Raw genomic sequence first — 15330 nt, forward strand, 5'->3', positions numbered from 1 at the left:
TCTAAAATAGCTGCTTATAGAACAGTGAGAAAGCCAGCTTTTCCCCTGGCCTCTTAATACTAACCAAGAAGAAAACCTAAACAAACGCCTTTGCCAAAATAAGATTTTATTTTAAAGTCATCTGAAAAACACTGAGTAAGGAGAGAGACCTAAGACTCCATGGATGAAGACTCCAAGTTCACGTTCTTCCCTGCCCCCACCAGCGGTCTTTTGTTGTGTCAGAGAGGTGCTTTCTTTGGTAATTCCTATTTTTAGCTTCCTGGGGAAGAGATCTTTTCCCATAAGCCATCTTCATTTTTTTTGTAGAGTAGAGCCTTGTTCCCAGGAAACAGTGTGTTAGCTGGAGAAGGGTGTTTCTTTAAAAACATCAAGGTAGATCTAATATGTTCAACAAAGTGGGGAGGCTCAGCCAGGGGGGACGTGGAAAGGTTCTGGAAAAACAAGATTTGGGTGTGAGAGGAGAAGTCGCCCTGTTCCCTACTCTGACAACGCTGTCAAGAGTGCCTCTGTGCTCCTCACACATTCATCAGGCTGTTCTGATCACTGTATAAACATGTAATTTGTAAAGTGACATAAGAAACAGGTGTGCTGGGTTAACGAGAACAAAGCAGACGGCTGCCTGTTGCTCTGCTGCGTAGACATCTACCCGGATCCACTCACCCCCGACTAACATTAGGAGCAGCTCAGCAGGGTCTGCGAATGGCGCCCTCCACAGACACCGAAGGGAAAGCTGCTGTTGCCTCGTCTACACTCTCTTCGACAGATGAGGAAACCAGGGGCCAGAGGGGCACGCAGCCTGTAGATGCTCACCTCTAGTATCTGCTTATCATCTTGCTGCAACCAGAAATCCACGTGGGGAAATGGCATCCAGGAATACGGTCCTATACGAAGTTGCTCTATCTTTGCATCGTAAATGCTAATCATCTATAAAAAGAACATTTCAGGGACAGAATTTAAGGAGTGTTATCGGCAGAAACGCTGCCTTTAATGCAAGCTCTCGTGTCGTCTTGAACTTAAGGCATCTATCTGGTAGAGAAGCTTCTTTCAAGTTTTGTCTCACTGAAACAAGCTGCCACTTAACTACTTCCCACCAGTCTGGTGCTGCACTTGGTGGGCAACAGATATCATTTTGTTTAGTTCTGACAACAATCCTGCAGGAAGGTGGTGTTTTTTCCATTTTGGTTGGAGACCTGAGGCTCAGAGAGATGGGCCTGCTGCCCAAAGTCACGTGTCTGTGTCAGGGCTGGGCTGCAGACCCCATGTGCCTGACCCAAGGCCATGCGCCTCGCTGCCTCCTTATCATCTTGGAGCTTAAAACCACACATGCCTGTTGCCCCCCTCTAAAGAAGGGAAAAGCCAATTTGTAAAAATCTGCCAAATGATCAATTCCCTGAATTCTCAAATGTGCCAATGGTAGTTTCCAGCTTAGCCAGCAAAGTTCAATTTTGGTTACTGAGACTGAAATATGTCCTGAATCTTAGCTAAATCAAGACTGTTTTGCTCCCTGAGAGATTGAGAAAGGAAATCTAACAATGTCAAAGGGTTGGCAAAACAGACCACTGGGTCCAGACGTTCCCAGTGAAAATGGCAGCTTTTCCTGAGCAAGCAGACTTCTTTTGGGTGCTCTGACGCGATTTCTGTTTTTTTCACGTTACGTGTTTTTAAAAGATTTTTTTCCCTCGTTCCTCATGTAAGTCTTATTTTTTTTTCCTAACTTTTAAAATGAATGTGTTAACTAAAAAGACCCAAAGGCAATCAGACTTTTAAACTGATCTGATTATTCTCTGGGGTCATCGATTCATCCCAGCAAAGTGCTTTCCAGTGACCTCGTCTGGGGACAGCATGAGCTGCAGCACAGAAGAGAGATGCCTCTTCTCCCCACTTAGCTCTCCTTTCTCTTCAGTAACTTCACTGGTCAAGTTCTTACAAAGTACAAGGGGTTCGTTTTGTTTGGATCTGGATGCAGGGGGCTTCACATATATCCCCAGCATCTTCAGGGCGGAGAACTGGGGTCTTGCGCTTCTAACCTAAAACATTCTTTCTTCTCTACATGCTATGAGTGTGTGGTGGTTCCTGATCATAGGCAGCTTTCCAGAAGCCATCAGAAACTTTTCATTTCCAAGGTGGATAAAGCTCAAGGCTTTGGAGTTTGATGCCCCCCCTTTTCCCGTCACCCTGTTAAGACAAGATGCTGTCGGACTCACTGGTCCTCCTGTTAAAGCTCGGGCGGCCCGCAGCTCCTCCTCCGGACCTCGGTCTTGGAAGGAGGCTCTGTAGATTTCCGCAGTTTTGACGTTGACAGCTGTGAGGACAACAGGACGACTCCGATTGGCAAAAGGAGCTGGTAAGTCTCACATTCATACCATCGCCCGGAATAGGACTGAACAGAGTTATGTGTCGGTAGCCTCTCCCTTTCTGGGAAGGGAGAATGCAACCGTTTGGCCAGGCATCTCACTGAGAAGTGCTGAGGCCCGAGCTGGACCCGGTAAGACCTGGTTCCAGACCAAGGGCCGCCCCCACCCGGGAGACGCGCCATGTCTGCAGGCAGCCCGTAGCAAGACCTCCCTGCTCAGCCCTGTGACAAGGAAGACAAGCCTTGACAAGACAAGGCTGCGAACATGGCCTGGGATCGGCGCCAAGGCTGGTGGTGTGTGTTGGTTATGACTTTCTGACATACAAAGTATAGAGAATAAAGCAGTGAACACCCTGCCAAATCGAATGTTATGGATATGACAGAAGCCCTCTGTAGAGACAGTCTCAGGGCTTCCCTGATGGTACAGTGCTTAAAAATCTGCCTTCCATTGAAGGGGACTCGGGTTCAATCCCTGGTCAGGGAACCAAGATCCCACATGCAGCAGGGCAGTTAAGCCCTCACCTGAACTACTGAGCTCAGGTGCCTCAACTAGAGAGAAGCCCAGGCACCGGAAGAAAATCCTACGTGCCACAACTAAGACTCGATGCAGCCAAATAAATATTTACAATAAATCAACAAAGACGGCCAGTCACAGCCTGTTAAAGCCTCAGGAGTCCCAAGGGCTGTCACAGGAGGGAGGGACACTCTGGGCTTTCTTTAGCCTGATGGTTTCACTTTGCTTTGCAGGCTCTTTGTTCTCCATCAGAACCTTAACTAAGTTCCCTGAGTTACAAGAAGATTCAAATCACCCCATTCCAGCCCCCAGATCTCTGGCTAGAGAAAAAAAGCAGAGGGGCCTGTTGGGGGAGCAGAGACCACTGACACTGAGCTGTCCCCTAACTGGGTGAGGCCCGAGCTTTATATTTGCTACCTTGTTTCCCTTCACAGTCTAGGAGGTGGACATTTTTTCTCTCGTAGATACAAGGTCAGAGAAGGTAAGCTCCTTGCCCAGGCTGGCCCAGCAGATCCAGAGAGGAGTCAGGACCTGGGCCCAAGGCTCTGCCACACTGACAGCCGCGGGCCCACCAGCTGCAGAATCGGCCCTTAACCAGTGTGAGATCACAGACCCTCTGCCCAACATGCTACTTACCAATGCCGTAAATTATTGGAAAGTGGCTTTCATTTTCTTCCCGGTCATTTAATTCTAACACATTTTAAAAAAAAAAAAGGAATTTTAAGATCTAATTTTTAAGAAATATTAAATAATTGCTTTCATTTTCTATAAACAGAGGCCAAGGAGCCCCCCTGCCCACAAAGGGAGGGGATCAGAACATGAAAGGGCCTGTGTCCCTGTTTCCCAGCTGAGCCTGGAGCAGTCAAGTTATTGGAACAAACTGCCCCTCCAGAGTCCGAGCCTCCGGTCACCCACACGCGTGGTGGCAGCTCCTCTCGGGACCCGCCCCGCCCCTTCCCAGGAAACGGAAGAGGCTGCTGAGAATCATGAGGAGGTCAGAGGAGAGCCCTCAGGGGGTGGGGGGGTCAGGATCTCAGCGGAGGCTGCGCGGGATCTGGATGTGGGAGGGCAGGGAGGGCCATGCCAGCAGATAGGGGGAAAGCTGGAAGAGGGCAGCAAACCAACGACATGTGGCACCATCTGTGACTGAGGCACAGACGCGGGTCCTGCCTTCAGGTGAGGACAAAACATTCCCCAAAGCTACAGCTCTGCTCTGGGAAGGGTGGCGGCGCTCACCTGTCACACACAGTGTCACCAAATGAATGTCATCTTCTTGTCTGTCAAATTCACCTACAATGAGAATTTTAAATCCGATGTCAAAAAAGCTCCCTTAAGTAGCAGAGCATACTCTGAACAAGAGGGGCATGGAGGGTGGGATCCACCACCCTTAGACCACAGCCTGGCCTGTCCATTGGAGGCGGATGCCCGTGAGTGGACGCCCAGCACCCTGCCTGCCAAGGGTCAGACGCGCTCCCAGCATCGGGCCCAGAGAAAACTTTCACCAAGACTTTCCTTTCTTCTCCTTATTCTGAGAGGCTGGCTGGACAAACTGAGTCATAAGATTTTAACCTTTTCCTAAAGAACGTGTTTTCCTGATGATGGGTCATAAAAACAATTTGACCATTATGAAACATTTGGAAAATACAAAAGAGTATAAGGAGAATGTGGGTTTTGAAGGTATGAGTGCATGGGCTTTTCCTGCCGATAATCCCAGCACTTAACAGTTAGTGTACTTCCTCCCATGTTTGTCCGTGCGCAGCTGAGCTCAGACGCCGTGTAGACAGTTTCACATCCTGATTGTCAGTACGTGTTATTTTCCCATGCAATTCAAACCTCTTCGTTAAATATTTTTTAACGGTGTGTATAACTATGCCTCTACTAATGGACATTAGATTATTTCATATAATCTTCTACTGCCCACCTTCAGGTGTAAATCTCTATGCACATTTCAGATTAATTTTCTTAGAAAAGATTCTCAAAAGAGATATTACTGGGTCTGTGATGGACCATGATGCCAAAAGGCTTTCCAGGTTCCACCAAAGGTTCCACCAAAGTACTGCAGGGTGGAAGGATGCCCACCTCGCTGCTTCATGGTTCATCACAGAACAACGCTGTTTTTTCTTATGGTAGAATTTGCTAATTTTACCAAGAAAAAATAGTATTATCAAGATTATTTTAACTTTCTGCAGATTAACATGAACATTTCTGCAGGAGGGTGTTTTTTTTTCTTCACACAATTCACAGGCTTACTGTGAGGCATCACCTGCTGTTTTGAAGGAAAACCTTGTCCCCATCCCATGAGCTCTAAATATTAGCTCTTTGCTCTCCAGTGTTTATGGAAGAGTCCAAGCTGAGCAGTTTGGGTAGCTCCCAGCAGGTGCACCCCTCGTAGGTTCTGTATTAACTTGAGATTTTCATCTAAGCAAAAATAGGTAGACATTTTTATCATATTTGAGGGGAAAAGTGAACTTACTAAGGAGCTGATGAGTCAGTTTCTGTGACAACTGCCTGTCATCATTGAAGCCTCCCACGAGGTGCGCTTCCAGCCTGGCAAAGAGATGGGAGGGGGTGCTCAGAGGCGGGACAGCTCGGCCTGGCAGGCCTGGGTCTGCTCTGCCCAGAGCCTCAGCTCCCAGCTCCCAGCCCCGTTCACGCCATGGTGCATGCACTGGGGCTCTGCCCAGGGGCCCAGGGGCGCTGTGTCTCAAACATGATGCCATCGGGAGGCAGAGTAAGAAAGGCTGGTCTGGAAGATGATGATCACGTCACACTACTCACCCGCCCTGAGCGGGACACTTCAGAAACCTCTTAAAAGTCTCAGCCTGACTGGACCCGGGGTGCAGGGCCGGGGAGGGATGGGACTGACCCGGCCCTGCACGGGGGCATCTCCACCACCAGGAGGCCAGCGTCTTGGAGAGACAGGGGTCTCATCTCCGTTTTACAGAGAAGGAAACTAGGTCACCATCTGAAGCACATGCTTATCTATGACACCAGCTTTTTCCTCAGTGCGTCCCCTGAACACTGGCCACACAAGACAGAAAAGTGTTCTTCAGTTCAGTCGCTCAGTCGTTTCCGACTCTTTGCGACCCCATGAATCGCAGCACGCCAGGCCTCCCTGTCCATCACCAACTCCCGGAGTTCACTCAAACTCATGTCCATCGAGTCGATGAAAGTGTTGGGGTTAAATAAGCTTGGGAGGCCTCGCCTGCTCCCAGGGGAGCCACCAGGCGGAGCAGCAGAGCAAAGCTCCAGGAAACCCTATAGCTGGAAAAACCGCATCAACTCTGTTAACCCTGCGTTTCCCAGGCTCACTTCTCTGCTAACCCCCGTTCTCGGCCTGTGACGACCTGGGAACCCGAGCTCAAGAGAGTGCGGCCACCTTTCACATTCCCTTCAACTGACAGACAGAACCCTCCCAAGGAAGGCCCCAGAACCACGTCAGCAGCTCAGTGCAAAGCATCTGGTGGCCTCAAATCCTCTCTCTCACAACCGTGTGCTGAGAACCACGGCCCTGGGCCCGGAGTCCAGTCCAGCTACATAACCTGCCGGGCTCAGCGTCTGACAGGACACAAGGTTGAGGCCAGCCCAGCCCATCACAGACCTGGCAAGGCGAGAGTTAAACTTAAAAAACTGATCTGTGTTCCACTAGGGAAACTGCGGCAGTGAGGAGGCCTTCCTTAAATCCCTGGGATTTGAAGAACATGTGTATGACTAGACTAGTTCATTCCAGTGAACTGCTGCTCCAGACTTCAAATAAGACGAGAGCTATGCCTGCCAGGCCCGGCGATGAGAGAGAAAGGGGAGGCGACAGTGAGCAGCAGCCGGACAGCCAGGCTGGGGTCTCGAGCGCTCCCTTAAGTAGCCACGTGGCTCCTGAGAGCCCACCCCAGGGGCCGCACGTGGGAGACAGAGGTGACCACGCGTTCTCAGTGGTGAGCAGGCGGGCGCTGTGCTGGGCGCCCAGGCAGGTGCCGGCTCTTGCACAGTCTGCACCTTCCTTTTCCTCACAGCCCATCTGCTCCTTAACGTCCTGTTTCCCTGATGTCTCCTCCCCGTGGACTGTGAGCCCCGGGGGCAGGGTTTTGTCTCCTCCCTTCACTGCTACGGCCCTGGCACCTATAACCAGTTCCAGTTCACAGCAAACGTTCAACAAACTACTCCTGAAGAAAGGGAGAGATTCTACTGCTGGGGTGACACAGGCATCCGCTGACACACAGAGGCCAAGAGAACATCACTGAGAACACAGCTGCAAGTTCAAAGTCAGACCTTCTTCCGGGACCGGCCCCGAGTCCCGTTGCCCATTCTTCCCTGAGCAGCTGCTGAAGTGAGGGCGGGCACCCCGGCAGCTTCCTCTACATGATGGGGCCAAGTTCCCCACATGACGCAATGCAGGAGCGGGGCGCTCACCTTCCACATTGAGTGTGGTCGGAAAAGGATTTTATGGCGTTCATGATCAAGGGGACCTCAGCTTTGGTGTCACTTCCGTCACAGTGTGTCAAGCAGGTAGCCCCATTACCTGAAGAACAAAGGTGAAACGACTCATGTTATTCCCAATGAGAACTCGGGCGCAGCCCAGGTCTACGCCTGTCCATTCGGACCACCTCATCTTTGAACGGCCTGCAAGAAGGAAAAACAGAGACGTCTCGGCTGCCCAGCCAACCCATCTGACCAGGGCCTCGGGGAGGGGCCATGCAGACGGAGGAGAGGTGAGCGGAGCCAGGAAATGCAAATCGAGACGCTCATGGTCCCACACGGTGGGTCCAGGTAAGGAACGGTTTCCTGCGTGTCTCTCGTCATACCTGTGTGCCTCAGGACCACAATGTGACAAGTGGTGGCATCATCAGAACCCAGAATGGAGATGGAGCCTGTTTAAAAAAGAAATAAAATAAAATATCCACTAGCCTTTGGGGAGAAGGCCCAATTCACTGGTTCCTAACCTACCATCCTTTGGGGAGGTCACTGCAAGCTCTCTTTGCTGAACATACAGAAGGCCCTGGGGTCCCACTTGTTGAACAGACTGACCTCTGAGAAGTCTGGCTCTTTCCTGTTTAATTAAAAAAAAAAATAAAATAGTGATGGAAATTAGTGAGGATTGAGTTAACTAGATAGGTGGAGAGAGCCAAAGCGTGGCCTAGGTGGAAACACACCCTCGTGAGGCCTGAGGTGTGTGCGTTATCTGATAGAAAGGCTAAAATAAAAACGCAGCGGGATAAACAAACACACTGCCATGTGGAACAATGGAGAAAGCAAGCAAGTTCTGGGGTTTCGTCACCCTTGAGAACAATATCCTAAAACCTTATGAAATAAGATGCAAAGATCCTTTCCCACAATTCTTTGCAACTATAAAGAGAATCGGATCAGATGGACTAGTGGAGTGGGTGGTTCAGAAATTACAGCCCTTCTTCACTTTCTTTAAAGATGAGGATGGGTCCAAGCCTTCCCTATGCCCCAACCTAGTAATCCCCCCTCTGGAAACCTGTACTGTGGAAATAACCCCAAATGCCAATGCGCTTATCCCTGTGTTACTGAGAATGGCACGAAGCTGGGGACGACAACAGGAAAGGTGAGCAAATTATGCAGAACCGGCTCACAGCTGTTAACTGCACAGTCACAAAAAATGAAGACTACGGGAAAGGAGTTTTGAGAAATGTAAAACTGAAGAGCAAGACACAAGAGTGGGGAAAAAAACTATTTAAGCTATAAATATGCTATTAGTACAACAATGCTAGAAATGTTACTACATATAGGGGAAAAGACTGGAAGGAAAGCCACCAATATAACCATGATGGTGTTGGAACATGGCCAACGCACGTCATTTAACTGTCCCAGCTGTCGTTCCTCTATTCTCCAAATGCCCTATGAGGTAATTATGTTATTAAAGTAGAAAACCAGGGGGTTTCCCTGGTGGTCCAGTGTTAGGACGCTGAGCATCCCATGCTGGGGGCACAGGTTTGATCCCTGGATAGGGAACTAAGATTCTACATGCCACGTGGCATGGTCCAAAAGAAAAAAAAAAAAAGGCTACAGTAGAAAACCAAAATGGAGAACTCATAAATAAGCAAATTTTTAATGAAAAGGTAGGGTAATATTAGGTGTCTACTGAGTATCTGTATAAATTCTTATGTAGTAAATCTGGAGCAGGGAAAACTCAGGTGGCCAGTTAATTCTTCGCTCAGTCGCTCAGTTGTGTCCGACTTGGCAATCCCGGAACTGTAGCCCACCAGGCTCCTCTGTCCATGGGATTTCCCAGGCAAAAATACTGGAGTGGGTTGCCATTCCCTTCTCCAGGGGATCTTCCTGACCCAGAGAGCAAATCCGGATTGCCTGCAGTGCAGGCAGATTCTTTACTGTCTGAGCCACCAGGGAAGCCCAATTAATTCTTTAATGAGAATCAAACTTTTTTTTTAAAAAATGTCAAACTGATGCATCACTAAAATGTATCCTAATTTCCTTCCTACTTACAACAAATAAACTCCTCAATAAACAACTTCCTAACCACGTGTGGAAATACAGAGCGTGTAGGTACTTGTCCAGACCGGGGAACATTTTTATAGACTTACACTGGCTGCTGGCCACTCCTCACAGCTGGTGCTAATTTCGGTTAGTGCTGGCTTACTGAGCAAAATGCAAGAGATAGACAAGAACATGACAGTCCATTCGATGAGCTATAGAGAGTTCTCTTCTGATAGACTTCCACTAGTGAGAAGCAAGGCAGCAGTCACAGTGAGGGACCACAGTGAGAAAGCGTGAGGAACCACTTCAGAAAGGAATGAAACTGGGGATCAGCAGATGCAAACGATTACACACAGAATGGACAAACAATAAGGTCCTAACTGTATGTAGCACAGGGAACCAGTCAGTATCCTGTAATAAATGATAATGGAAAAGAATATGAGGAAGAATATAAATACATAAAACTGAATCACTGCTATACAGCAGAAATTAACACAGCGCGAATTAACTATACTTCAATTTAAAATATCTTTCTAAAAAGAAAGGCACGAAGGACTGAGTGAAGCAGAGTGTGTGATCTGACGGCCGAGTCAGGGAGAGAGAAATGCGGCCGACTGTGCAAAAACTCACACCTCAGCGCAGGGGGCGCTCCTCCTTTTCATACCACTTTTCACCTCAGTTCAGGGTAAGATAAAGGAGAACGCAGAATTTCCTTTTTTTAATCATTCCTTTAATACTCACCTCTTCTGGTTCGTTTTGGGGAGAGGGAGGGAGGAGTCAAGGCAAATTTTTACTGCTCCTTTTCACAACCGGGTCACCACCCAAAAGCAAAGCTACTTCTGAGAAATGAATTATCACTTGTTTACCTAAGAACCCCAAATCACAATGTCTCTGATCTACACAGCGCCTCCTATTTCCCAGAGAACAGAAGCGCACGTGATCGGAAGAGAGGACGGCCTGAAAGGGGAAACAGCTACATTGCTTTGGTCTGTCACTTTCAAAAAGGAAACGAAGATTAGCTAAAGTTCTCCTCTAAGCAAAAACACACAGTCCTACTATATAAACTCGTATCCTTTCTGAAATAAAAGCAGCCCCAGGTTTCTCAAGTTTTTTTTAATGTTCTGAACACTCAGATTCATTCACACACACACACTCAGATTCATACACACACACACAGGTTTCTCAAGTTTTTTTTAATGTTCTGAACACTCAGATTCATTCACACACACACACACCCCTTTTCCCTCAGTCTTTCCTGCTGCTGCTCGTCCTCATTTCTCAGTTCCTATCTGAGGACGCTGTCCTCTTATCCCCAGGGTCAGTGCACTTGTTTCAGAAAAGGGCCAGACGGTAAATATTTGGGGCTTAGCAGACCATGCGGTTTCAGCTCCTCAGTGTGAAATCAACAGAGAACACGTGACAAATGGCCGTGTCCCCAGAAAATATTTATGGGTGACACTGAACACTGAACTTCACGAGACTTCATACGTCACGAAGTGACTTCATATTTCATGTGTCAGGAAGTATTCTTTTCTTTCCCGTCATTGTTTAAAAATGTAAAAACCACTCTGGGCTGGTGGGTCATCCACCAGCAGAACGCGCCCGTGGCTTTAGCTGTCTGATCCCTGGGTTCACCCGTCGCTGAGGTGCACCCCGGAGGACAACTAAGTCTCCCTCACCCCTCTGACAGACTTCCTTCAAAAACGGGAAAGCGAGTGTGAAAGCGCTGCCCAGCCCACCCCTCGGAACCGAGCCCTCTGCCCACCACAGGGCCTACCTCATCTCCGTCTCGTCTTCCCTTACACCTGCTGCTGCAGTTGTCTAGTCGCTCAGTCATGTCTGACTCTCTTTGCGACCCCATGGACTGTAGCCCACCAGGCTTCTCTGTCCATGGGATTTCCCAGGAAAGATTACTGGAGTGGGTTGCCATTTCCTCCTCCAGGGGATCTCCCTGAGCCAGGGATCGAACCTGCGACTCCTGCACTGGCAGGTGGCTCCTTTACTGCTGAGCCATCTGGAAAGCCCAAGAAATGGGAGCACGATGATACTTTGGCCGAGAATAGGGCCTGGGGTCTCCTGTGTGGGAGGTGAGAATTCTTCCACTGAACCCCATGCGCCTCTCACCTCAATCCTGCAACTCGTGCCCCCAGCAAAAGGTACAAAGCATGACAATGCTGGGGGGCAGGGGGGTGCCCTCCCCCTGTCCTGGAGTGAGTGACCTGGGCAGAGCCTGAGCCCCTGTGCTTCATCCCGTCCTCTCAGAAACGAGGCCACTGCTTAGGTTGTAGGAGGATTAACTGGGAGCAGGCCTGCGGGGAGTGGCTGTCCCTACTCCCCACCTCTGCTTCCCAGTCCTGACCCCGAGGTCTCCCCTACCCACTCTATCCTTGCAATGGCTGCCTGCATCCTTGCTTCAAAACACTGATTCTGTTACAGGGCTTTTCTGCTCAAAAAGCCCTTCCATGGGATAATTACAGGGGTTTATAAAGATTTAGCTCTGTGAATGTTCCTAAAGGGGAAAGAGCAGAAATGTCTCGCATGCTTAAAAGCAGGAACTACGTTATGCAGAATTCCATGGGACCGCTAAGTCTTAAGATGCTGTGGGACCGGACTCTGAACATCCAGAGACGGGATAAGAGCGGAGGCTCTGGACCGCACCATCCGAGGGCGCTCTCTGCGGGGACAGCAGCATCTGCACCTGCCCTGTCTCATCCTGCAGCAGCTGTCACTCATGACTCTCGAGCACTTGAAACGTGGCTAGTGTGACTGTGTGTGTGCTCACGTCGCTTCAGTCGTGTCCGACTCTGCGACCCCACGAACTATAGCCCGCCAGGCTCCTCTGTCCACGGGATTCTCCAGGCAAGAATACTGGAGTGGGTTGCCATGCCCTCCTCCAGGGCATCTTCCCAACCCAGCGATCAAATCCGCATCTCCTGCGTCTCCTGCACTGCAGGCAGATTCTTTAACCACTGAGCCACTTGGGAAGCCCAGTATGACTGAGGAGCTGATTTTTTAATTTTATCGAATTTTAACTAAATGTAAACTGCCACCTGTGGCCAATGGCTACCCTACTGAGCAGCGCTGCTCTAGAGGCAGAGGCAAAGGCAAACCCACCAGGGTTCACCTCTCGCAGCATGCAAAACCTTGGGCAAATTACTCCACTCTCCGTGCCTTAGAGTCCCCAACTGTAAAATGGGAACAGCAGTAGTACCTGCCTCCTAGGGCTGGGATGCGTGGCGAGCTCCACAGCACCGCTATTACTGTTGTTGCTGTTATTATTATCCTGTGCTAAACACAGACGTGGACGGGCTAGTAACTGCTGCTACTGCATACTCACAACCTACTGTCACAGGAAAAAAGACACCTTATAAAACAGAACACACAGCATGCTATCATGCAAAAAAGTACGTCATATACAAAGAAAAACCTCTGGAAGGATATTCACCAAAGTGTGAAGTGTGGTTATGGTCACAGACTCTTTTTTCTTCTTTTTGAGACTTCTATTTTCTTACCAAGGGTACACTACTTGCTATTAAATAATAATTAAACCGTTCATTTCTCTACACTGTGTGTCAGCTGAACGACCTATCTAAAGCTCTGCAACCTAAGTATGACCGACCTCTCCCGGCGTGCCTCCCATTCTGCCCTCCTGCCCTCTGTGCCAGGGAAACCAGCCAGTTCACCCGCCCTCGGAGCCCCTCCTGCCCTGCCCAGGGGTCAGGGGGCACAGTCCAGTCGGTCCAGCGAGAGAATGCCTCCCCTCTCCTCCTAGGCCGCTGCATGTGGAAGTGGCCGCCCACCCCAGCCACATTCCAGTAAGGCAAACTGGTCCCCACTCCACAGCCTTTCTAGGCCGAGTCTCCCCAGAGGCCAAGCCTCCCTTCCGGAGGCTCCTGGTATCTCGCCTCATTCCCGTTCTCTCCACACTGAGGGTGCTGCCGTGGACTAACTTTTTCATAGAAACTTTCTAACAGACATAAAAACAGCGTCACTATGTTCTTTAGGCAGCTGCAACTTCTTCCCCTTAGTGAGTCCCAGTCCCAACTTCAGCAGCTAATGGTGTGGCAGTGACACAGCACAAGGAAGGAAAGTGCTTAACACGATGACTAGTGTCCGCTGGGTGCCCAGTATGTGCTGGCTGATATTACTACGGCTTTCTTGAAATGTAAGTTGAGAATCACACAGCGTTGTCCCCTCTTCCCTTGTCAGTAACATCGCCTCATCTTTCGGGGGTCATTCTGCTCACTCGTTTGTGTGACACATATTTACAAAGCACGGATTCACTGCCAGGGTCTGCCCCAGGCTCTGAGGATACAAAGGGAAGACACATACTCTGCCTTCAGGAAGCTTACGTGCTCCTGGAGGGAGGCAGAGATCAAGGGAAAATAAAACAAGCCTGCTGGACAAAATCATTACACACCGCCCACCTGGTACAGAAGAAACCTCAAGAATATCTTTCCTAAGCTCACAGACTTGGCCAGATTCCTGGGCTTCACTTTGCAGAGTGAAAAGGGGCGTTTTCCCCTGTATGGCACTTAATTAACAGTTATGGTGTTTGAGCCAGTCTGTGGCTAAAAAACATAAAAACCATCCCCACCCTATACATACCCTGACTGTAAGGAAAGAGGCAAAAGCCATAATCAAGGCACATGACGGGCTCAGGAGGCATCTCTCAAATCCATGAAATGGGTTGAACTGGATCTGGGACAAGTGGGAGGTTTGGTTCCGATTTTTTTTACAGTAAAAACCATTTTCCAAACAGTCTCTGCTTATGCACGGAATAAGAGTTCAGAGGTCTATCTAAGGACAAAAGCAGGAAACAAAACAAAAAAACCTTCCATAGGGTGTGGTCCTCAACACAGCCCAGCGGGGCAAAAACACGGAGGGCCCTTTCTTCCGTCTAAAAATACCCGGGAGCCCCAGACCCCAGGGCGAGAAGCCCAGGGGACCCGCCGGGATGCCCCTGCCCACACCCGGAACAACCTCGGGCTTCCTGAAAACCCCAGGAGGGTGCTGCACTCACCGGTGGGGATGCGCGGCGAGGGAGCAACCCAGGGCGCTGCCCAGATTCGCCTAAACGGGTCAAAATCCGGACTGGGGGCTGGGGCCGCCCTACATGTGAAGAGGGGGTCCCGGCGTGTCCTCCAGCCGCGGTGCTGGGCGACCCTGGGCAAGTCACCTAACCTCTCTGGACCCCCGTCCCCGCCTCTGGAAACAGAGGGGAGCCTCCGCAGATGCCCCGTAAGGTCCAAAGAAGGTAAAAGCTCCACAGACGCCCCAAGCCCGGGCTCCGGATGTGCCGACAGCACCTCAGGTGCGCCAGGTTTCGAGCCTGACTCCGGGAAGAGCTGGTGGTGCCGGCGGCGGCGGGCTGAGGGGGGCTCGGGCCCGCCTGCGGGTTCCCTCGGGCCCGCCTCGTAGTCCCTCGCCCGGGCCCTGCTCACCTCCAGAAGCGGGTGGGCTCGGACCAGGTCCCCGGCGGACTGCGGCAGCCGCACTCGCCGCCCGTCCACGAGAAGCGGCATCGCGGAGGCGGCCGCCAGGGCAGGCCCAGGGAGGCAGCGGCCTCCCCACCCCCTGGCCGCCCCCCGCCTCAGCCTGGGGCCGCCCCGCCCCGCCGCGTGTGCCTCTGGGAGATGGAGTCCGACGGAGGCGCAGTCCCGAGAGGCTAAGGAACTCTAGAGCAGGGTCGCAGGGCCCCATGGGAAACGTAGTACAAACCAAGGGAGCCCGCCTCCTCCGCAAGGGGCGCTGGGAAATGTGGTTCTGAAACCGTGGAAAGACACGCAGGATGGAGAGGAGCCGCGCTTCTCCTGAGGGCCTTTGCCCTCAGCCCCAGGCTCACTGGAAAATCCCATGGACGGAGGAGCCTGGTAGGCTGCAGTCCATAGGGTCGCTGAGAGTCGAACACGGCTGAGCGACTTCACTTTCACTTTTCACTTTCACACATTGGAGAAGGAAATGGCAACCCACTCCAGTGTTCTTGCCTGGAGAATCCCAGGGACTGGGG

At 50.6% G+C, this 15330-nt stretch overlaps 1 protein-coding gene across 4 annotated transcripts; it reads right to left on the reverse strand.

Moving 5' to 3' along the window:
* Positions 1 to 89: 89 nt before the first annotated feature.
* NTAN1 (N-terminal asparagine amidase) lies at positions 90 to 14921 on the reverse strand. Of its 4 annotated transcripts, none has more exons than XM_055409538.2 (10): positions 14765 to 14921; positions 7809 to 7911; positions 7667 to 7732; positions 7275 to 7383; positions 5341 to 5414; positions 4104 to 4157; positions 3504 to 3557; positions 2205 to 2302; positions 811 to 924; positions 90 to 431 (listed from the first exon to the last, which is right to left on the reverse strand). In XM_055409538.2, exons 1-10 carry the CDS (start codon positions 14843 to 14845, stop codon positions 252 to 254), a joined length of 933 nt encoding a protein of 310 aa, XP_055265513.1. In that variant the 5' UTR covers positions 14846 to 14921; the 3' UTR covers positions 90 to 251. The 4 variants fall into 4 exon arrangements, with proteins under 4 accessions (XP_055265513.1, XP_055265514.1, XP_055265515.1 ...); XM_055409539.2 differs by lacking the exon at positions 14765 to 14921 and adding an exon at positions 13929 to 14094; XM_055409540.2 differs by lacking the exon at positions 7809 to 7911 and having other exon boundaries at positions 14765 to 14889.
* Between the last annotated feature and the right edge of the window lie 409 nt (positions 14922 to 15330).

This window comes from Moschus berezovskii, chromosome 27, assembly GCF_049115385.1.
Source record: "Moschus berezovskii isolate FMDL1 chromosome 27, NW_MosBer_1.0, whole genome shotgun sequence".
In the NCBI taxonomy this organism is placed as follows: Eukaryota; Metazoa; Chordata; class Mammalia; order Artiodactyla; family Moschidae; genus Moschus; species Moschus berezovskii.